A 23,516-nucleotide genomic window follows, 5' to 3' on the forward strand; every position below is an offset into this window, starting at 1 on the left:
TAAGTGGACAAAAATCTAATGCAAGTGAAAGAAGGTTTTGGTACAGACTGGAAACAGGTCAACTTCAATTCCCACTGCCCAGGATGGTCACTGAAATACCCATTACATTTAATCCCTATGAATGTCCACTCTATCAGCAATGAGATGGGAGAAACAAGATTTCAAATCCACTTCAGCCTTTATTTCAGTATCTTGGCATGTCTGCTTGATGTAGGAGAAAGCCACAAGTGAAGCAATGATGAAATCCACAAGCAGAGGGGAAGTGCTGACAAACCACAATATTTATGAGGAGCAAATCTTTGATTGAAACCACAATCAAGGGTCTCTGTTACACCCGAGGAACACAACTCTACAAAGTGAATATCGACACTGTAGAAAACTAGGCTGCAAGTGCCCTAACAACAAGTGCGTGAGTTTAGTTTGACACCACATTCAGCAATATTCCAGCTATATGGCGGCATCTGTAAATAATCAAGTCTGGACCAGCTTGAGCATCAATCTACGCAGTTGGGATATGATGACATGTGTCAACCAAATCGTAGAGCCTGACCACCCAATCCCGTTGGTAGCCTCTTACGACAAGCAGGAATAAACAAAGCAGGGAAATGTATGATCAGTCACATTTGTCAACTTGGGCCTGGCTGTAATTCTGAAAGCTTGGACTACTCACAGCCATCATCTGTCAACACAACCCACAATGACTCTACACTGAATCACAGTATGTAACCTCCATCAAGACTTCTTAATGGTGTGTGTGTGTGTGTGTTTAGTAGGGTAGCCTAGTGGCTAATCATGCCTAAGACGCAGGTTCAATTTCCCCACATGGATACAATGTGTGAAGCCCATTTCTGGTATGCGCTGACGTGATATTACTTGAATATTGCTAAAAGTGGCATTAAAATAAACTCATTCACTCTTAATGCGTGTTATGAGATTACTTTGCGAAATGTTAAACGAGGAAAACCAATTGTAACCTGCCTCTTTCCTACAGCCGCCAGCATGATCTAGTTAAGTTGTTAAAAAGCAAACAGCTCTGCCTTATTCTTACAGTTATGTTGTTAGATCACCACAAACATATACATGGAACACTCAATGACAGCCAGTGCTTGTTCACTCCACCATACCCCACTCCACCAAACCACTATACCCCGCTCAATCGTAACCCACTCCACCATACCCCACTCCCTGCTCAATCGTACTCGACTCCACCATACCTCACTCTATCATACCCACCTCCATCATACCCACCTCCATCATACCCCACTCCGCCATACCCCACTCCATCATACCCCGCTCCATCATACTCCACTCTACCATACTCCACACCACCATACTCCCCTCCACCATACCCCACTCCATCATACTCCACTCTACCATACCCCGCTCCATCATACTCCACTCTACCATACCCCACACCGCCATAGACCACTCTACCATACCCCGCTCCATCATACTCCACTCTACCATACCCCACTCCATCATACTCCACTCTACCATACTCCACACCACCATACTCCCCTCCACCATACCCCACTCCATCATACTCCACTCTACCATACTCCACACCACCATACTCCCCTCCAGCATACCCCACACCACCATACCCTACTCTACCATACCCCGGTCCACCATACCCCAATCCACCATACCCCACTCCACCATACCCCACACCACCATACCCCACTCTACCATACCCTACTCTACCATACCCCGCTCCACCATACCCCACTCTACCATACCCCACTCCATCATACTCCACTCTACCATACCCCACTCTACCATACCCCACACCATCATACCCCGCACCACCATACACCCGTGAAGATCTGGGGTACAATAAGTCCTCAGCAACCCATGTTGCCACAAAAGGCGACTATGCTTGTCGTAAGAGGCAACCAATGGGATCGGGTGGTCAGGCTCACTGACTTTGTTGACACGTCATCGGTTCCAGACTGGTCCAGACTCGTTTATTTACAGACCGCCGCCATATAGCTGGAATATTGCGGAGTGCGGTGTAAAACTAAACTCATTCACTCACTCCACTATATCCCACTCCACCATATTCCTCTCCACCATACCCCACGCCACCATACTCCACTCCACCATACCCCACTCCACCATACCCCACACCACTCCACCATACCCCACACCAGCATCCCCCACTCCAACATACCCCACTCCATCATACCCCACTCCTCCATCATACCCCACACCACCATACTCCTCTCCAGCATACCCCACGACACCATACTCCACTCCACCATACCCCACTCCACGATATATACCCGTGAAGGTCTGGATTAGAATGAACCTTCAGTAACCCATGCTTGTTATAAGAGGCGACTAACGGGACTGGATGGTGGGGCTCGCTGGGTTGGTTGACACGTCATCGGTTCCCAATTGCACATATTGATGCTCATTCTGTTGATCACTGGATTGTCTGGTTCAGACTCAATTTTTTACAGACCCCTGCCATATAGCTAGAATATTGCTGAGTGTGGCGTAAAACTAAACTCGTTCACTCCACCATACCCCAAGACACAAGTCAGATTTGTCAAAATTACATATCCTGATAGTTCGGACCTCTCACTGCCCTGATCTGTCAACATCCACAGGACACAACCCACAGCGCCTTGTAAGGTGTTTTGACTCGTTACACTGAAGTCGACATTCTTAATGTGTGTTATGAGATTACACAACTCGTGTCTGTCATGAGACTGATCTACTATTCTGCTACTTACACTGCTACAAATAAATACATGTAGTTCTGTCTCACTCTCATAGTTACATTGTTAGATCAACAGAAACGTATACATGTATATGGAACACTCCATTCAACGCTGGGTAACAAAAAGTACCACCTCTTTTGATAAAATACATGTTACCAATACCATACTGACTTCATGTCGGTCAGTCTTTGTTATATCTCCTAAAGCCACACATGTATCGGGTTGGGTAACAAAACATAGCACCTATTTTGGTAGGACAGATACATGGGGCCGAACCATGATGATGGACCATCCCATCTCAAAGTGCAAACATTAAACCACAGTGACATGGCAATGCATGGTCAGTTTCAACCCATGTATCAGTGACAATATGGTGCCCTTTTCGCCAAACAAATTTGGTGCCATTCTGCTGTGGTGCCGTTTTAGCTATAACCCACATGAAAATACGTACGTTACTATACTTTAAACAGGTGAGCAAGGAGGTGATATAAAAGCTGGATCTATGGCATCATCAAAGGTGTAACCAACCCAGTGGCCATGGCAACGAGCCAGTGGACACTTCGTGTCTTCGTCACAGGGAGAGGAGCCAGGCTGAGGACAAGAGTTCCGCCCGTAACCCCCGCTTGAAATGTATTCCATTTATTAGGATTATTTCTAAAAATAAATAAATAGCAACATCGGCCAGGTTTGTAGTTCAGCCAGCTAACGTCGTGTTCACACCGACCTGGGTAGGAACACGACGTTCAGCTGGCTGAACTACCAGGTTTGGAACTCAACTCAATCACATTTTACCGATTACAACATAACTTTCAACTGAAATATTTGGCGGTGGCGGACCGAGAAATCGAAAGATGGCGTGTGTCACTCTTAGATATTACTACCGCAGTAGTTCACAGTTTTGGAAATTACACATGTAAAACCGGAAACAACTCTGTCCTGAGTCTCGTGACGATGAATGCACGTAATGTCACATCGTGTAACTTTCAGTAGAATCTGAATCCGCAGATTATTAACGAATCATATCTGGAGAAAGATGCTATTGAAGGAACATGTGTCATTTGTTCATGCAATACACACACACTTTACAGAAATACCCCGAAAATACATGAATAGTAACCACAGCTCATGTGACAAGATAGATTGTCTACCGATCGAGACGAGTCAACTACGCAGAGAGGTGTGAAAAAATGTAATTCTAAATAAAGATATTTTTAAAAGTGAGTAAAGATACTTATAAAACGTATCCCCGAATTCGCTAATGTGAAATTATCAATCATTCGATCCTACACTTGATACGCTGTAGGTAGAAAATAACGTTTTTGAAAAGGTACGAGGTCTCCTAACACCCATTGCGTTTTAGAATCGTCCATAATAGGGGGTTCCCCGTATAAGGATCCTGTCCAGGGGAAGTAACCGGATGAACTGCGACAATATCGATTGCGCATATAGGCCTTTTAAGGCCTAAGGTCGCCATACCTCCCTACAATATCGATTTTGTGACCGCGTTTTTTTTTACGTATGCGTGTTATTGTTTAGAGTTAGACTTTTGCTTGATTTATATCCATATAATGCTTGTGATTTTAGTGTCTCATAGGTCAAATGGCCGGTTGCTTTTTGTGTTTAATGTATGTCGGTAATGTAATGAAGCAGAGACCATATATCGGTATATGGTCTCTGAATGGGGTTATAGCTAAAACGGCACCACAGCAGAACGGCACCAAATTTGTGTGGCGAAAACGGCACCATATTGGCGAAAACGGCTACTGATATCTGGGCTAAAACGGCACCATATATAAAACAAAGTATGACGTTGACTCATGTTTAATTTCATTTCATTATAACATCAGCAAGATTATATCAACATATGAGTCATTCTCAAAATCCGTGCATATTTATGTCAGATGTTTGTATCCGCCAAACTTAAGTCAAAATCAAACCAAAAAAATTATGGTAACTAACTTATCACAATATTTTTCTACACTTTACAGTAACAAAAGTAGGGAAACTATATTTTTATATTAACTTTACACCACCCAATTTTACTCAATGTTCATGTGTCACAACTCCAGTGGCTAAAAATACATCCTTGTTCTTAAATTTTGATAGTTCCGACATAATAGTAGATGTATTTATTATCTGCAATCCGATTATCTTATAACAAACTAGTTTTCCCCATAAGATTTTAGTTTGTGCCGTTTTCGCCATAAGATTTGTAGCCGTTTTCGCCAAGTCGAGGTTCCGTTATGTCCAAATGGTGCCGTTTTCGCCAGGTGCCGTTTTGCTGTGGTTCCATTTTAGCCTGCACCCTCTGAATGAAGCACGTGACACTTTAATAAAGATTTTCTCTCTCTCACACATACCTGAATAGATATCACTTCATGACAATGGATATCTGTAGCCGAGTCTATGTCTTTGTGTGAGATAAGACAATTTAAGGCATATAATATATTCTGTATATGAAGACATTGCTGTCAAACTTAAATCGAGATCGATGTACTTTGTGTAAGTAGGACTAGTTGCATTCCACAGAATCTACAGTTCTCATAAACTTTACATACATTCAGTGGTACAAAATCTATCAATATCAGTTGCTGCCTAACTGCTTGTGCTAAAACGTTTTTAGCAAAAAACGTGAAAAAATAAGAAGTTTGATGTTCTGTATTCTATCATGTAGTGAGAGTAATATCATATACACAGTTTGCAACTTAGCATGCAGTTTGTACCATAGGCGCCTGACTCTGATATGTTTATAAGTATGACCTATATATATAAGATATATCTTATATATATAGGTCATACTTATAAACATATCAGAGTCAAGCGCCTATGGTTTGTACTGGCAGGGGTAGTGATACATATTAACCCCACTAGTTTATGTTTTAACCTCAGATTCATGTCAGCAGTCTGACACACTATGCATCCCTGGTTTTAGCTTTTTTTTCAATATGAATTGTCCTCAATGATACTAAGTACGATTAAATGGTGTGAAACCAGTCCTAAAGTAATGGTTGAATAAGCAATAGGTTGCAGAGTTCCAGCTGTTGCGAGTTGGCATTTGTTTTTGACATGCAGTTCATTTAGCATTGTATGGTTGTCTGTTGTCAGATCATCAGGCGTTTTGCTACCTGTATAAGGAGACACAAGGTTGGTACATCCATTCAAAGATAGACAGGGCTTCACTGCATAGAGAGATAGATGACACACCATTAAATGATGCATAGCATAGCAAGGAAAGACCACTGACCATGGAAAGATAAAGTTGTGTTGTCTATCTTTATGGTCTGATGTGTATTTCTGATCTTGTCAACACAATATCAGTTGTGAACTTAAAACATTTGTCTCTCATTTATATTAGGTAGGCTAGTGATGAAAGTGTTCACTCATAATACACGTGAAGTAGGTTCTGTTCCTCACATGGTTACAGTGTGTAAAATTGATCATATATTCATTCCCCTAGTGATTGCTAAAATATTGCTGAAAGCTGTTTAACCTCCACTCGCTCTCATATTCACTAACTCACTCATTCACTGTAAATATACATTAATCAGGTAGTTTAGACATATTGTAATCTGACTTGAGTTAATGACAAGTTCATATTGCTTCCTCAAATCTACAGCTGGGTCAAAGTGCTTTGTTAAAGACAACTCTATTCAGAATTAAATTGTGAACCTGGTTTTATATACATGTTGTATATTTATACATTAGACACTTTAGACATAGTTCATTTTGCAAAGGTAGTACTAAAACGATACCTTGGCAGCTGTGGTTGTCTATGAATGGATGACCTAACTTTGTACTTGTCAGGTTCTGCGTGAGTTCACAAATTCAGTTACCGTGGTTACGGTCCTCCCACTTTTTTAGCTGTGCTTTGTTAAGGACCAAACATTACCGACACAGTCTGTCCGATACAACTTTAATGTCTCAGCCATTTATTGTCAGTGTTACAGGACGCGTCATTTGGTCATGCATGGATAATGTATTGAACATATAATGATAGGGGTCAGGTGTCCGATTATCGGGTCACTTTGTAAATAGACGTATTTGTCAGTGTCTCATGCTTGGCAGTAATTATAGTGTCAAATTATTGGAGAAGCCTGCTTTGTGTTCTGTGGCAGTGTATGTCCATTCTATGTCTACTCTTATTATACTACTCAACTTTGATAGGGATATGTTGTATTTAAATACATACAAGATGAAAGAAAACTGTTTTAGTGGTATATAGGTTTGACGTTTCAATGACAAGCCTATTTTTAGTGGCATGATTCCACTGTGTTGCAGATCACAATGGTGGATGTTTTGTTCCTGTGCATTGGTTGTGTTGTCGTCCTTTGTGTCATACAACTACTTCGACTGATCAAAGCTGACTGTGACCTGGTGCTACAATGGGCAACATGTTTTGGAAAATCTCCAAGTATGCATTTAAAGTTTTAAAATAGGAATATTGGCTGGATAGATTCAATCAGATGTAACTCTAGAGAGGAATGGAGAACCGTGAGAATGTGGCAGACACAGCAGTCATCCAGAGAAATTATTTATCCCTCTGTTGATGTCAATTGGCAGACACAGCAGGCATCCAGAGAAATTATTTACCCTTCTGTTGATGTCAATTAACAGACACAGCAGGCATCCAGAGAAATTATTTACCCTTCTGCAGATGTCAATTAACAGACACACCAGTCATCCAGGGAAATTATTTACCTTTCTGTTGATGTCAATTAACAGACACAGCAGGCATCCAGAGAAATTATTTACCCTTCTGCAGATGTCAATTAACAGACACACCAGTCATCCAGGGAAATTATTTACCTTTCTGTTGATGTCAATTAACAGACACAGCAGGCATCCAGAGAAATTATTTACTCTTCTGCAGATGTCAATTAACAGACACAGCAGGCATCCAGAGGAAATTATTTACCTTTCTGTTGATGTCAATTAACAGACACAGCAGGCATCCAGAGAAATTATTTACTCTTCTGCAGATGTCAATTAACAGACACAGCAGGCATCCAGAGAAATTATTTACCCTTCTGCAGATGTCAATTAACAGACACAGCAGGCATCCAGAGAAATTATTTATCTTTCTGTTGATGTCAGTTGACAGACACAGCAGGCATCCAGAGAAATTATTTACCCTTCTGCAGATGTCAATTAACAGACACAGCAGGCATCCAGGGAAATTATTTACCTTTCTGTTGATGTCAGTTAACAGACACAGCAGGCATCCAGAGAAATTATTTATCTTTCTGTTGATGTCAATTAACAGACACAGCAGGCATCCAGAGAAATTATTTACTCTTCTGCAGATGTCAATTAACAGACACAGCAGGCATCCAGAGAAATTATTTATCTTTCTGTTGATGTCAGTTGGCAGACACAGCAGGCATCCAGAGAAATTATTTACCCTTCTGCAGATGTCAATTAACAGACACAGCAGGCATCCAGGGAAATTATTTACCTTTCTGTTGCTGTCAATTAACAGACACAGCAGGCATCCAGAGAAATTATTTATCTTTCTGTTGATGTCAATTAACAGACACAGCAGGCATCCAGAGAAATTATTTACTCTTCTGCAGATGTCAATTAACAGACACAGCAGGCATCCAGGGAAATTATTTACCCTTCTGCAGATGTCAATTAACAGACACACCAATCATCCAGGGAAATTATTTACCTTTCTGTTGATGTCAATTAACAGACACAGCAGGCATCCAGAGAAATTATTTACTCTTCTGCAGATGTCAATTAACAGACACAGCAGGCATCCAGGGAAATTATTTACCCTTCTGCAGATGTCAATTAACAGACACACCAGTCATCCAGGGAAATTATTTACCTTTCTGTTGATATCAATTAACAGACACAGCAGGCATCCAGAGAAATTATTTATCTTTCTGTTGATATCAATTAACAGACACAGCAGGCATCCAGAGAAATTATGTACTCTTCTGCAGATGTCAATTAACAGACACAGCAGGCATCCAGAGAAATTATTTACCCTTCTGCAGATGTCAATTAACAGACACACCAGTCATCCAGGGAAATTATTTACCTTTCTGTTGATGTCAATTAACAGACACACCAGTCATCCAGGGAAATTATTTACCCTTCTGCAGATGTCAATTAACAGACACAGCAGGCATCCAGAGAAATTATTTATCTTTCTGTTGATGTCAGTTGGCAGACACAGCAGGCATCCAGAGAAATTATTTACCCTTCTGCAGATGTCAATTAACAGACACAGCAGGCATCCAGAGAAATTATTTACCTTTCTGTTGATGTCAAATTGCAGACACAGCAGGCATCCAGAGATTATATTTACCTTTCTGTTGATGTCAATTAACAGACACAGCTGTCATCCAGAGAATTTATTTACTTTTCTGTTGATGTCAACTGGCAGACACAGCTGTCATCCACAGAATTTGTTTACCTTTCTGTTGATGTCAACTGGCAGACACAGCTGTCATCTAGAGATTATATTTACCTTTTTGTTGATGTCAATTAACAGACACAGCTGTCATCCAGAGAATTGATTAACTCTTCTGTTGATGGCAATTGGCAGACACAGCTGTCATCCAGAGAATTTATGTACAATTCTGTTGATGGTAGTTCTCATTCAATGCATTTTAGTGTCATAAACAAATTATTTAGAAATATTAAGTTTACCTCTTTCTTTTTCCTAGTCAGAGAAAAATGTGTTGGTGTATCCTGTATAAAACAATATTGTTTGTACTTTGCACATAAAACATACTTTGAAGTGCATGTTTCTCCTTACATCATACTGCTTTGATATTATAATCAATAAAATACGTAACTTATGTGCAGTTTACAACAAATATTGTTTACATTTACAGTGGAAATTAAAAAAGAATACAAGTTGTAAGGCTGCCTGGCGCTCGACATTATTTTGGAGAATAAAGGCAGGAGTTAAATGAGGGACTGGATGGGTTGAAGTATAATGTGTCTGAATGGGGTATCCATACTAAACTTTGTCATGGTATTTCAGTGGTCTTGCTCTATGAAAACAGCATAAGTCTGGACAAGGACATTCCACTGTTTATGATATTTCTGAGATTGCATGTCAGACAATGTTAAAGCTGTAAATATGTCCAACTCTTTGCTATAATGTTTAATCTATTCCTACACCAGAGCGCCTGAGAGGTAAAGTGGTGTGGGTGACTGGGGCCTCCAGCGGTATCGGGGAGTCCCTCGTTTACGAGCTGGCATCTGTTGGATGTCGTCTGGTACTGTCTGCCCGTCGAGAAGAGGAGTTGAACAGAGTAAAGAAGCAATGTCTGAGTACGTCCAGTAGCCTTGGAACTAGTCAGTGATGTCTCAGTACGTCCAGTAGCCTTGAAACTAGTCAGTGATGTCTCAGTACGTCCCAGTAGCTTGGAATTAGTCAGTGATGTCTCAGTACGTCCAGTAGCCTTGGAACTAGTCAGTGAGATCTCTGTACATCCAGTAGCCTTGGAAATAGTCAGTGATGTCTCAGTACGTCCAGTAGCCTTCGAACTTGTCAGTGATGTCTCAGTATGTTCAGTAGCCTTGGAACTAGTCAGTGATGTCTGAGTACGTCCCAGTAGCCTTGGAACTAGTCAGTGATGTCTCAGTACATCCAGTAGCCTTGAAACTAGTCAGTGATGTGTCAGTACATCCTAGTAGCCTTGGAACTTCTGATTTCTGATGTGTGTGTTCCTTCTTTTTGGATGTGTGTTCCTGCCCAACTGATGTGTGTATCTAAGTGTGTGTTTTCCCACCAGCATGTGGCCCGCTTCAAGACAATGACATCATGGTGGTGCCATTGGACATGGTCAAGCAACATGAACATGCAGATGCTGTCAAGAAAGTCCTCCAGCATTTTAAACAGGTACTTCCTTGGTCCCATGTGTCTATTTCTGTGTGCACAGTTAGAAACAGCTACTGTTGTCAATCTCCAATATTCCAAGACAAAAACTTACCAAAATTTACCATTTCTGTTAGTTTTATCTGTTTGAAACAGAACTGCTTTAAGGTTTTGATGGTTTGGACCACCATGTCCTCCACTGCAGCTGATATTCCTGATGTCTGCTATGCAAAGCATTCAAGTTATACAGGTTTAACTTTGTTGTACTTCATCTAAATCAGCTTAACAAAGTCAAAACAAAAGGAGCTTGTTGTTTCACTTTTTCTGAAACTTTTACCTTTAGGTATGATATGCCTAATCCTACCCACTGTTGGAGCAGGACATGTTTTGAAAAGCATTTTTTTGAAAGGTCAAGGTCAGTGTTCAGATTTATGGAACACATGGTTAAAACATTGTTGATTCGTCACATGCAATAAAATTGGTTTACTCTTCAGGCATGAAATATCATATTTATTTGTTTGTCAACATGTCCCACCACATCAAATGTCAACAACATTTTTTTGTCAAATGTCAGGGTCTTTTGTCAGATAATTCTTGACATTTGCACGATTAGAAAATGTGCTTCAATGAATTTATTCAACATGGTCCTATCAAAAATCTTCTGGGCACAGGGATTAAAATGAATGTGTATACCGATTTTGGTGTCTATAAACATGCTTTGAAAGGTTTAGGTCAAAATATGTCAAAGGTCAAAGTGAGCAGTCAGTTTCTGAAGCATGATTATTTTTATAAACATGAAATATCAGAACATCAAATATTCTTGAAAGAAGGAATAATGAAAAGATAGTGTGACGTTAACAAAGTGTGTGTAACTGATGGACAATAGGATGTATAATTTACTCTTCAGATAGACATTCTGGTGAACAATGCTGGCCGCTCACAGAGAGCTGAATGGGTGAAAACATCCGTTGACGTTGATCGTGAGATGCTGGAAACCAATGTCCTGGGACCCTTATCACTGACTAAAGCTGTCCTTCCCGACATGATAGCTCGGAGGGACGGTCACATTGTGGTCATGAGTAGTGTTGCTGGCAAAGTGGGTATGTGTGACTTGAGTTTTACACATTGATTTACAAAGTGTGTGCCTGTACATTTCTTTCACGAGGGCTGGGACAAGTAACCCGAATATCAGGGACAGGTGAGTAATGAGTTGGACCCAATTACCCGTCTCAATACCCGGACCCGTTATGATCATGTGACTAATAGATTAAACAATGTTATATGTTATACTTTTATGATTAAAAGGTTGTATTGACAATTTGTCTTTGAAGATTTAGACATAATTTATAGTCACTTCTTTTGAATATAATTCATGGTTAAGATATTGAAAAACTTGAAATTTTAGCCTCCGAACTGAAGAATATATTGCAATTTCTTGCAAATTTGATGTCAGGAATTAACATAATGGGTATCCAGGTAGGGTAGGGTACTAGGGGATGGGGTACCCAGGAAGATAATTTGGACCCGTCCCAGCCCTATATTACACTGAAGTCAGTTCTTATGAATGTCAACAGTTATAACTTCTGAGGCTGCTCAATTAATCACTATGGCACAAATAAAAGAAGATACAAAATCAATCAACAATATAGCACCAAGCAATAAGCCATCACTGCCTCAGCCAATCAGGAAAATCATAGGTGTTGCTATACTTCTTTCCATGTGTATTCTTAACATTTATAGATTTCGACACCAGATAGCATGACAGTAGAACAGGTAACCCTCACTGCAGTCAGACTTAATGGTCTGTTCATTACCAAAATAACATGGGAAAAGGTCAGCATGTCTTAACTCTCAGAAATGGGTCATCCTCTCATCAACAGGTGATGGGTGCCCAAACTGCCTGAGGCTGGGGTGTTACTCTGTGCAGTCAATGTCAAAACTTCATGTATATGTTTAATAACTAGGTCATTGCATTTGTCACATGTTGTGTTGGTCATTACTGTAATGGTAGTTCAGGATTTCAAATTAGATACAAGGTTAATTTGTTAAGAAGGCTAAATAGTAGTTGAGCCTTGCAATATCAATACTGCTGCTTCCTATTGTGTATGGACCCGAACAATACTTATTTCAGAAAGAAATAGGATTGGCCAACAGGCATAGAAACCTTAGTAAAGACCTCTCCTTTAAAAACTTACATCATAAACAGGACAGTACAGCAATCCTGAAAATAAGTAAAATATACATATATCAAAAGTCTGCATTTGAATACAATGCAATTATTACAATATATTAAATTAACCTTGGAAATGGATGAGTCTCATTGGTTGGTCAATAAAGACAAGTATCGGGGAACAAGTGCCCATTCTGCCCTAGTCTGGGCTGTGACTGCCTAAATATGTTTTTTTATTTATTTTGGCATTACATTTGCTAGCTGTGGTGTTTCTGGCTTTACTGTATTGTTGATTCGGCATTCCAGAATAGACAGCCATGTTGATGTGGTTTGATTGTTGAGAATGTCAAAGGTTTTCACCTTTGCAACAATAAATGTAGTTCAAGTTCTGTGTAAGATGAATGTCAAATTCTGCTTGAACCTATTATAAACAAATATGTAGTACTCCTGGAGTTGTAACATGACAAAAGTAACTCATACCTTAATCAAGGCAATGACCTCAACCAACTCCTTGCATCATAACCTTTTGTCTTTGCAGCTGATTGTATGATGTATTTTGTCTCTGACAATGTCTGAATCAAATGTCACAGATGTTTAATTGCAGGAGCTCCACTGTCTGGATCGTACACGGGGTCTAAACATGCGATCCAGGCAAGTCATAGTGTTTTTAAAGGTTTTACATTGTAACTTGTTGATTCCCAAGTTGAAACTTAATTTTAAAAGTTAACCAGGAATCCGTCCTTGAAAGAATTATGTGTGACACCAACAAACCACCAAGAAATGTGCTGTTAACAATTGTGATCAAATTTTAACTAAGTTCACAAATCAATACACAGATATCACTATGGCAGACCAAATTGAGTGGCAGTGTGTGCCACAAGTACAAGTTCAAATGTAATATTGAAGAGCAGTGATTGTGGCAGGAAAGACAAGGAGGGTAATATACACCTCTCACCAGCAGTATTACAGCTCTGAACAATATGGTTTAACAGTGAGTGAGTGAGTTAGTTGGGTTTATGCTGCTTTTAGTAATATTCCAGCAATATCATGGCAGGGGACACCAGAAATGGGTTTCACACATTGTACCCAGGTGGGGAATTAAACCCAGGCCTTCGGCGTGACGAGCAAACGCTTTAACCACTAGGCTACCCCATCGCCCCTAGGGTTTAACAGAGAATATCAAGGGAATAATGATGATATACAGCGCTGGTCTTCTTGTGGCTTGTGATGTCATGTGAGATGAGAAGCAGAATTTAACTCCCCTTATCTTAAGAATATTCTGATCTCAGGCAAATGATTCTGGAACAAGCTCACAGCTGCTTCCAGATCTTTCTGTCTAAATGTAGTACAAGTCTAAATATAGCACGCCACCACACCTCGCTGAATATCGCATGTACAATGTATTACATCTGGAGCATTGTTATACAATAGGTAACACTGCCATGTACCAAGATAATGAAACTACTAAAGTAATCTGAAATAACAAACCACTGACATATTACTAATAACCTAATATTCCTGTTCCGTGGTGTAAATGGTACGAGGGTTTGATCATGTATCATAGGGGAAAGAGGAATTGGTCGTCTGAGGACTGTATTATATTTTGCTGTCACCTCCTCCCCAAATTAATATATGTATTTATGATTCCCACCTAGTAGGGGTTCATGGGATGTATTGTTTCGTTCAGAGAAGATGTCAACACAAGAGAAATGATGAGATACTTAAGGAATACAGCTTGCTCTATCCCCATGTATAGATGTGAAGCTCCCCTTTGTTAAGGAATACAGCTCGCTCTATCCCCATGTATAGATGTGAAGTGTTAAGAGCTGAGACATTTTATCCATCGGAAAGCATAAATATAATGTTTCCACCAGTGGTGTTAGCTTGGTGAAGCAACTGCAAACCAAGAAACGGGGGTGCTACGGAGTAGTTTACCATAGGAGACTGTACCAAGCAGTGACAACTGACATGCATTGTGACGTCGGTTCCCAAGGGCATGTTTGATCATGAGGGGGGCAGACAAGAAAGGTGTAGTGACGTAATGCATAAAGTGTACTTTATCGCCTGATAAAGTACTGTCGGCACCTTTGATCTTTTAGCAAAGCATCTTAGAATCTAAAATATTAACATGATATTACAGATATACAACTACAATGATAAACGCCTACTTACTAAACTAGATTACCAAATCCAAACCTCCTTATGATAGCTATAGATGCTAAATAAACTTACCACAATGAGTGGAGTGCAGTAATGGTCATACAGAGGGGAGGGGAAGCAGTGCGCAGAGAGACATGATGAAGTATTTAAGACTGAAGATCTGGCCCCAATGGTCACAAGCTTCAGAAACAATAGAAATGATCATCACTGATCAAGCCAGGTAGCTAACTCAAAGAACAACTTTACCTAGGGATCGATAGAGTGTGCTACAGTTTGTTTAAAGTGCTGCTATAAAATACTTACTCTGAAAGTCCAAATATTTACGTTCTACCAAATTATATACTTGGATGTAATTTCTGTACACAGGGCTGGTTTGAGTGTTTGTGGGTGGAACAGTATCCCAACAACATCAAAGTGACAATGGTCTGTCCTGGACCTGTCTTTTCCAACCTACTGGCTATTGCCATGACTGAGGAGAAAGGAAAGGTATGATGGTAAAGAGTGAAATATTCCAAAACAAGCTTTAGAAGGGATTGGTAGTGTGATCATAGTTTGTTTGAGAATTAACTCAAGCTGTCAAATTGTTGAATTGCTTTGTGCAAATAGATTTAGCTTTTGAAAAAAACAATAAGTGAAAGTAAATCTGTTCCAATATTGCACACTGCCCATTGGTCACCTTTGGCTTTTTTGTACATCTCCCTCTAGTTTCTTATCTGCTTTCATGACTGCTTGGAACCCTCATGGCTGCCTTTTGGTGAGGTTTTCAATTACTGGGTGGTGCTTCATGTATGTAAGAGGAAAAGGTGGTTTGGGTGCTGTGGGTCCCTGCTGCAGTACCACTCACACAATCACTTGCCCTACATGTTATAGATGGGTGTTCTCTAATCAGGTCGTGGGAGGTGAAATGAAAGCAGGGGAGAAGAGGATGGCGACGTCCCGGTGTGCCAGTCTCACAGCAGTCGCCATCGCCAATCAGCTGGATGAGGTGTGGATTGCCCTCCACCCAGTACTGGCCTTCACCTACATGTTCCAGTACTTCCCATCCTTCGCAAGAAGGTGAGTCTCCATTTACTTCCTCCACATATATCTACCAGTATTTTCCTTCCTCCCTTCTCAAGAAGGTGTCCCTCATTTACTTCCTCCACATAATCTGCCAGTTTCTTTCTTCCTCTGCAAGAAGGTGAGCCTCCATTCACCTCTTCCACATACATCTCCCAGTTTCTTTCTTCCTCTGCAAGAAGGTGAGCCTCCATTCACCCCCTCCACATACATCTCCCAGTTTCTTTCTTCCTCTGCATGAGCGAGCCTCCATAAGCCACCTCCACCCCCACAAACATCTCCCAGTTTCTTCCTCTGCAAGATGGTGAGCCTCCATTCACTTCCTCCACATACATCTCCCAGTTTCTTCCTCTGCAAGATGGTGAGCCTCCCAGATTGTTCCACTCTTGGCAGAAATCGAGCTTGACTATTACTAACTGTGAATTAATACAACATTCACACAAAATAAGCTTTTAGACATGTTCTAATGCAGAGTATTACAGTTATGGAAAGTGTGTATTACAGTAACTTTGTAAGTCAACATGAAGCGGTAACCCCTGCAGAAAATGAAACCAGCCTTGCAAGGTTCATTTCATGTGAGATGCCTCTATTGTAACATCACACTACTCACTGGGATGTAGAATATGTCACAGTTAGATGTGAGAAAGCACAAAAATAATAGCACTAATTTTCATCAAAACTTGCCATAGAGTCTATAAGTTGATTGGGTTTTTCAGTGTCTGCCAATAGATATTGCCAAACACTTTGAGTTTTGTAGACATACTCTTCAGTAATTATGAGCTTTTTATGACGACACAGCTGTCAATTAACATTTGTCTGAGGTAGTTAATATAATTTAAACCTCTGATTGACCAGCTAAAGTCATTTCCTAATACGTAGTTGAATGTGTTGTATTTTCCAGACAGGCCTGTAAGATAGGTCTCGCCAAATTAAAGAAGATGAGAGAGGGTCAATAGTGGATGATTTGAAAGCTATCATCCCTGTCCAGCTCTGACCAGCACAAGGCATTTCACCTTATACAATGCACTGACCAGCACAAGGCATTTCACCTTATACGATGCACTGACCACACGGTGGACATCTGTGAAGTTAATCGCTGAAACCATTCCAGTGAAATGTCCGAGATTTCTGAATGACTGTTAAAGAGACAATGTCTCTATTTATAGCTCTGTTTCTGAATCCTATCTATGATGGTGTGGTGATGATGGTTTTCTGTTCTCACATATCTAAACTGGATGTATGTACCATGTATAACTGCGTAAAGGCCCTGTCACATCTTGACGATTTAGCCAGCATATGTCGACATATCTAAATCTCTCTAAAACAATGGTATTCATTGAAATATAGATGTTTTTTAAATGTTGGGTATATACATAGTGTATTCATAACAAGTTGGACATATGCATAACATATTAGTAATTTAGAATATTTTGATAACTTACAGAAAACTTATCCGACGAATGCTTAGCGTATTGTCAGCATTCACAACTTATGCCCAACGATAGTCTAACTTATGCACAGAGCGCGGCAGCATATTGCCTACGATCACATGTAGTAACTTATAAAAAGGCTGCCGCTCGATGATTCAAATCCTAACCACACTAGACATTGCAGTATCAACATCACCGTATCAACATCACTGTCATGCCGAAGAAAACTTTGAAAAAAATGCTGCCAATATGCCATCATATGGTAGCTGTAAGTTAGAAACACATACATTAAGTTCTGTGGTCGTCAGGAACATGTCAAATACGTCTATATACATCAATGTATGTTGGCGATAAGTCGATAAAAGTAACACAGACGTTTAAAGCATGTTACTCATAGGTTAGAATAAGGTTTGGGTCGCTTGACATTATTTCAAAGTATTTTGACTAATGAGTAACTTACAAGTAACGTGTGTGAACATATGTCAACGCTCACAGAACTTGCCTACAACTTATGGCCCACGTATGCAGGACGTTGGCAGAAGTCGAAAATTTTGTGCATGCACAAAGTTTTCCGACGACCTTTGCTGTACTACAGCCAGCGTGCTTCAGCAGGCGTTTAACTTATACAAAACTTATCCATAACTTATTTGATGAACAACAGCGTACATTTTTCATAGGCTGGCTAAATCATCAAGTTGTGATGGGGCCTTAATCAGCCTTGTTCCATCAAGTATATGACCGATGTCAGTACCTTCATTTGCAGAATCTGTCAAACTTTGGGCACTGAAGTATAATGCTTCTCAAACAAGGGTGGAATAGGATTATGTGTCAGGTTTATTGTATCTGATTTATTAATGCTGAACAAATCCATACTCACTTACTCTCCCAATATTCGGACATGTTTCTATGAATTCATTGTTCACAATCACTTTCACAATGGAGTCTCTTCCTTTCACTGAATAGGTAAACTTGTAAATTTTGTCTTCTGGCTTTCTAGCACCAGTAAGTCCTCCAATATAATGATTCAGGTTCAGTTTGCTGTTAATGTGCATAGTGTTACATTTCATTACCTTTTTAATCAGACTACTCAGATTTCATTCTCATCCAAATTGGAAGAATACTATATTCCGCTTTCTGAAGTGCTAGATGGTTAACAGTCACGTTGCTCGCTTATCCTACTGGGTACCCATTTACTGCAAGGTGAGCAGAGCATGTTTCCAACAAAGTCTCTAGTTGTGGAGACAGCCATGCATCCACGTCTGTGTTTTACCCTTTAAACAGTTTTTATGTTGATTTGTGAGATAATCCTAGCTAATTCTATGTTTGATATCTTTATGTATCCTCTGTGTAACATGTATTGGGAGCAGCAGAGAGATGCACCTCATGTAGCAAGTGCTTTATTGTTAGGCAGAACACACTGTGCCAGCAACAGTAATCCAACTGACTTTTGGACTTTCATCCTGCCCTCTCTACAAAACGCCTTCATCACCTCAAACTGCTGCACTCTGTGTTCATATCCACTGACTTACACAAACACCTTCACCCATTAAGTATACGATTGAAACCTTTTAATAAGCCTCCCATCTCACATTTTAATCATTTTAAATACATCAAAATCTGATAATTGATTGGATGTGTACAAATGTATATTTGTTAAATTGCATAAGCATAGGATTGAACATGCTCTGTGTAACCATAGATAATGTACACAGTGTTCCTGCTTAGCTGCATATTTGATTAATGTATGCAAAATAAATCATCATTACATAGTTTACTTTGAGTTGTTTGTGTACAATTGCATGAAAAGTCTATGAAACCCAAATCATAGCAACACTGCAGATTACTCCATAAATTCTTTTCTACTGGGATTGATATTTTTTTCAACTCGGGTTCTTGCATTTCTTCCCAGATTTGTATTTACTGATCAAAAGGAGGTATGACACATACATAAGCCGCTTGTTTGATGGATAGACCTCCTGGGGTCTTGAGACAACACGAGGCTTGATGTCAACAAAGAATGGTAGTTTTATTCTTACAGCGTAACTTATGGGGCAGGGTGAACAACCTGCACACAACTTGCAAAATCTGGCACAGGCTACCAGGGCAAGGTGGCAAAGTGATGCTGACGCTTGGGCAGTAGATAGCTGTACTGACTGGTCAGTTCATGCCATCAAGTCCATTCCAGTCTCTGGCGTGCTATTCTCGATGTCTGCCAACTCTCCTGTGACCTTGTCCTGCCTGTTTTTAAAGGCAGATGAACAACCAATAATCTGCATTAGTCAGCAGTTCTCACGGACATTTTCTGTGTAGGTCAGCAGTTCTCACGGACATACTCTGCTTTGCTTTCCATATTTTGACAAGCTTGACATATGTCCGACATGTGTGCACGACAGTGTTACAATAAGTTGAACATGATATAACTGATATTCTTTTGCTTGCCCTGAGGCAACCCCCACTCTGCCATGTTCGCTCCACCATGCACAACTCCACAATCCTCCACTATACCATACTCCACTCAACCGTGACCACACCACCATGTTCCCCTCAACAAAGCTCAGCTCCACCACTCTCCACACCACCATACTCCGCTTCACCCAGCTCCACTCCACCATGCTCCACACTACCACACTACCACATACCATGCACCATACTCCACTTTACCATACGCCTCTCCCCTCCACCATGCTCCGCTCCACCATCCTCCACTCCACCATGCTTCACTTCACCATACTCAGCTCCACCATACTCCGCATAACCACATTCCACTCTACCATGCTCCACACTACCATGCTCTACACCACCATGCTCCACACTACCATGCTCCACACCACCAAGCTCCACTCCACCATGCTCCACACCACCATGCTCCACACCACCATGCTCCACTCCACCATGCTCCACACCACCATGCTCAACTCCACCATGTTCCACACCACCATGCTCAACTCCACCATGCTCCACACCACCATGCTCAACTCCACATTGCTCCACTCCACCATACTCCACACTACCATCCTCCGCTCCACCATACTCCACACTACCACCCTACGACATACCATGCACCACGCTCCACTTTACCATACGCCTCTCCCCTCCACCATGCTCCCCTCCACCATGCTTCACTCCACCATGCTATGTTCAACCACACTCCACTCCACCATGCCCCACACTACCACCATACCACATACAATGCACCACACTCCACTTTACCATACACCTCTCCCCTCCACCATGCTCCCCTCCACCATGCTTCACTCCACCATGCTTCACTCCACCATACTCCGATCCACCATGCTTCACTCCACCATGCTCCACCACAATGCTCCATCTCCACCATGCTCCGCCTCCACCATGCTTCACTCCATGCCCATCCACCATGCCCCACTCCAACCATGCTCTCCACACCACCATGCTCCACACCACCATGCTCCACACTCCACCATGCCCCACACCACCATGCTCCACTCCACCATGCTCCACACTACCACCATACCACATACAATGCAACCACACTCCACTTTACCATACCATCCTCATGCCTCCACCACACTCCACCATGCTTACCTACCATGCTTCACTCCACCATGCTCCACTCCACCATACTCCACTCCACCATGCTTCACTCCACCATGCCTTGCCTCCACCATGCCTCCACTCCACCATGCTCCACTCCACCATGCCTCCACTCCACCATGCCCCACACCTCCACCATGCTCCACTCCACCATGCTCCACACTACCACTATACCACACATACCATGCACCACACTCCACTTCACTCCATACGCCTCTCCCTCCACCATGCCCTGCTCCACCATGCTTCACTCCACCATGCTCCACTCCACCATGCCCTCCACCACACCACCATGCTCCATCCACCATGCCCCACTCCACCACACTCCACACTACCATGCTCCACACCACCATGCTCCACTCCACCATGCCCCACACTACCATGCTCCACTCCACCATACTCCACACTACCACCATACCACATACAATGCACCACACTCCATTTTACCATACGCCCTCCCTCCACCATGCTTCTCCTCCTCCACCATGCCTCCCGGCCTCCACACCATGCTTCACTCCACCATGCCCACTCCACCACACTCCACTCCACCATGCTCCACACTCAACCATGCTTCACCCACCAGGCTCCATCCACCATGCCCTCGCTCAACCACACTCCACACTTCCATGCTCCACACCACCATGCCCACTCCTCCACCATGCCCCACACTACCATGCTCCACTCCACCATGCTCCACACTACCACATGCTACCACATACAATGCACCACACTCCACTTTACCATATGCCTCCCTCCACCATGCCTCCGCTCCACCATGCTTCCACTCCACCATGCTCCACTCCACCATGCCCACTCCACCATGCTTCCATCCACCATGCTCCAACTCCACCACCACTCACCACACTACCATGCTCAACCCACCACATGCTCCACTCCACCATGCTCCACTCCACCATGCTCCACCCTCCACCATGCTTCACCACCATGCTCCACTCCACCATACCTCCTCACTACCATGCTTCACTCATACCATGCCCACTCTTTTACCATACTCCACTCCACCACCATGGTCCGCTTCCACCATGCTTTACTTCCACCATGCACCCACTCCACCATACTCCACTCCACCATGCTTCCACTCCACCATGCCCGCCCTCCAACCACACCCACACCACCATGCTCCACTCCACCATGCTTCACTCCACCATGCTTCACTCCACCATGCTCAGCTCCACCCACACTCCACTCCACCATGCTCCCTCCACCATGCTCCATACCACCATGCTCCACACACACAATGCCCTACTCCACCATGCTCCACACTACCATGCCCTGCTACCACCACCACCATGCCCCACTCCACCATGCTACGCACTTCCACACCATGCCTCTGCTCCACCATGCTCCACACTACCATACTCCACACCACCATGCCCCACCCACCATGCTCCACACCACCATGCTGCCCACACCACCATGCTCAACTCCACCATGCCCACACTACCACCATACCACACCACAATGCACAACACCACCTTATCATACCCTCCACCACTCCCCACTCCACCCATGCCCACACTACAATGCCCCTGGCTCCACCATGCTCCACACTACCACTACTACCACATACCATGCACCATACTCCACTTTACCATACTTCTCCCCTCCACCATGCTCCTAACTCCACCATGCTCCACTCCACCATGCTTCACTTCACCATACTCCAGCTCCACCATACCCGCGATCCACCACATTCCACGCTTCCACCATGCTCCACACTCACACCACCATGCTCTACACCACCATGCTCCACTCCACCATACTCCACACCACCATGCTCCACCCACCATGCTCCACACCACCATTCAACTCCACCATGTTCCACACCACCATGTTCAACCCACCATGCTCCACACCACCATGCTCAACTCCACCATTGCTTCACTCCACCATGCCATGTCCACACTACCATCCTCCTGCTCCACCATGCTCCACTCCACCATACCCACCATACCACATACCATGCACCACGCCCACTCTTACCATACGCCTCCTCCACCATGCTCCCTCCACCATGCTTCACCTCCACCATGCTGCCCTCTCCACCACACCCACCCCACCATGCCCCACACTACCACCATACCACATACACCATACCACCCACACTACCATGCTCCACACCATGCCACCACACTACCACCATGTTACTCCACACGCTCTGCCTCCACCATGCTCCACTTTCCACCATATACCTCGCCTCCACCATGCTTCACTCCACCATGCTCCACTTCCACAACACTCCACTCCACCATGGCCCCTCCACCATGCTTCACTCCACCAGGCTCCATCCACCATGCTTCCCATCCAACCACACCACTCCACCATGCTCCACACCACCATGCTCCACTCCACCATGCCCCACACTACCATGCTCCACTCCACCATGCTCCACACTACCACTATACCACATACAATGCACCACACCCACTTTACCATACGCCTCTCCCTCCACCATGTTCACTTTGCATGCTTCACCCACCATGCCCACTCCACCATACTCCACTCCACCATGCTTCCACTCCACCATGCTT

General features: G+C 42.7%; 2 protein-coding genes across 9 annotated transcripts; one reads left to right on the plus strand and one right to left on the minus strand.

Moving 5' to 3' along the window:
• The first annotated feature begins 3,820 nt into the window (after positions 1-3,820).
• LOC124287376 (dehydrogenase/reductase SDR family member 7-like) lies at positions 3,821-19,160 on the plus strand. Of its 8 annotated transcripts, none has more exons than XM_046723896.1 (10): positions 4,179-4,245; positions 5,835-5,873; positions 7,008-7,140; positions 9,876-10,025; positions 10,490-10,596; positions 11,480-11,672; positions 13,347-13,393; positions 15,269-15,388; positions 15,792-15,958; positions 16,863-19,160. In XM_046723896.1, the coding sequence occupies exons 3-10, from the start codon at positions 7,014-7,016 to the stop codon at positions 16,915-16,917; spliced, it is 966 nt and encodes a 321-aa protein (XP_046579852.1). In that variant the 5' UTR covers positions 4,179-4,245; positions 5,835-5,873; positions 7,008-7,013; the 3' UTR covers positions 16,918-19,160. The 8 variants fall into 8 exon arrangements, with proteins under 8 accessions (XP_046579849.1, XP_046579851.1, XP_046579854.1 ...); XM_046723897.1 differs by lacking the exon at positions 4,179-4,245 and adding an exon at positions 5,082-5,231; XM_046723893.1 differs by lacking the exons at positions 4,179-4,245; positions 5,835-5,873 and adding an exon at positions 3,821-3,906.
• Positions 19,161-19,553: 393 nt separating this feature from the next.
• LOC124287328 (glycine-rich cell wall structural protein 1.8-like) lies at positions 19,554-21,362 on the minus strand. The gene is made up of 4 exons (XM_046723826.1): positions 21,025-21,362; positions 20,602-20,872; positions 20,053-20,241; positions 19,554-19,661 (listed from the first exon to the last, which is right to left on the minus strand). Exons 1-4 carry the CDS (start codon positions 21,360-21,362, stop codon positions 19,554-19,556), a joined length of 906 nt encoding a protein of 301 aa, XP_046579782.1.
• Positions 21,363-23,516: the final 2,154 nt, after the last annotated feature.

This window comes from Haliotis rubra, unplaced genomic scaffold (assembly GCF_003918875.1).
Source record: "Haliotis rubra isolate DU_JTF1 unplaced genomic scaffold, ASM391887v1 Scf40, whole genome shotgun sequence".
Lineage (NCBI taxonomy): Eukaryota > Metazoa > Mollusca > Gastropoda > Lepetellida > Haliotidae > Haliotis > Haliotis rubra.

Bases quoted from the DNA above. Each gene is read 5' to 3' on its own strand.
- LOC124287328 (XM_046723826.1), bottom strand. From the start codon at position 21,362: ATGGTGGAGTGGAGCATGGTAGTGTGGGGCATGGTGGAGTGGAGCATG. The intron at 20,242-20,601 runs GTAAAGTGGAGT...GGTGGTGTGGAG, and splicing joins GTGGAGGGGAGAGGTGTATG to CATGGTGGAGTGGAGCTTGG. The intron at 19,662-20,052 runs GTAAAGTGGAGT...TGACTAATGCAG, and splicing joins GTGGAGGGGAGAGGCGTATG to ATTATTGGTTGTTCATCTGC.
- LOC124287376 (XM_046723893.1), top strand. From the start codon at position 3,835: ATGAATAGTAACCACAGCTCATGTGACAAGATAGATTGTCTACCGATC. The intron at 7,141-9,875 runs GTATGCATTTAA...TTCCTACACCAG, and splicing joins ATGTTTTGGAAAATCTCCAA to AGCGCCTGAGAGGTAAAGTG. The intron at 13,394-15,268 runs GCAAGTCATAGT...TTCTGTACACAG, and splicing joins GGTCTAAACATGCGATCCAG to GGCTGGTTTGAGTGTTTGTG.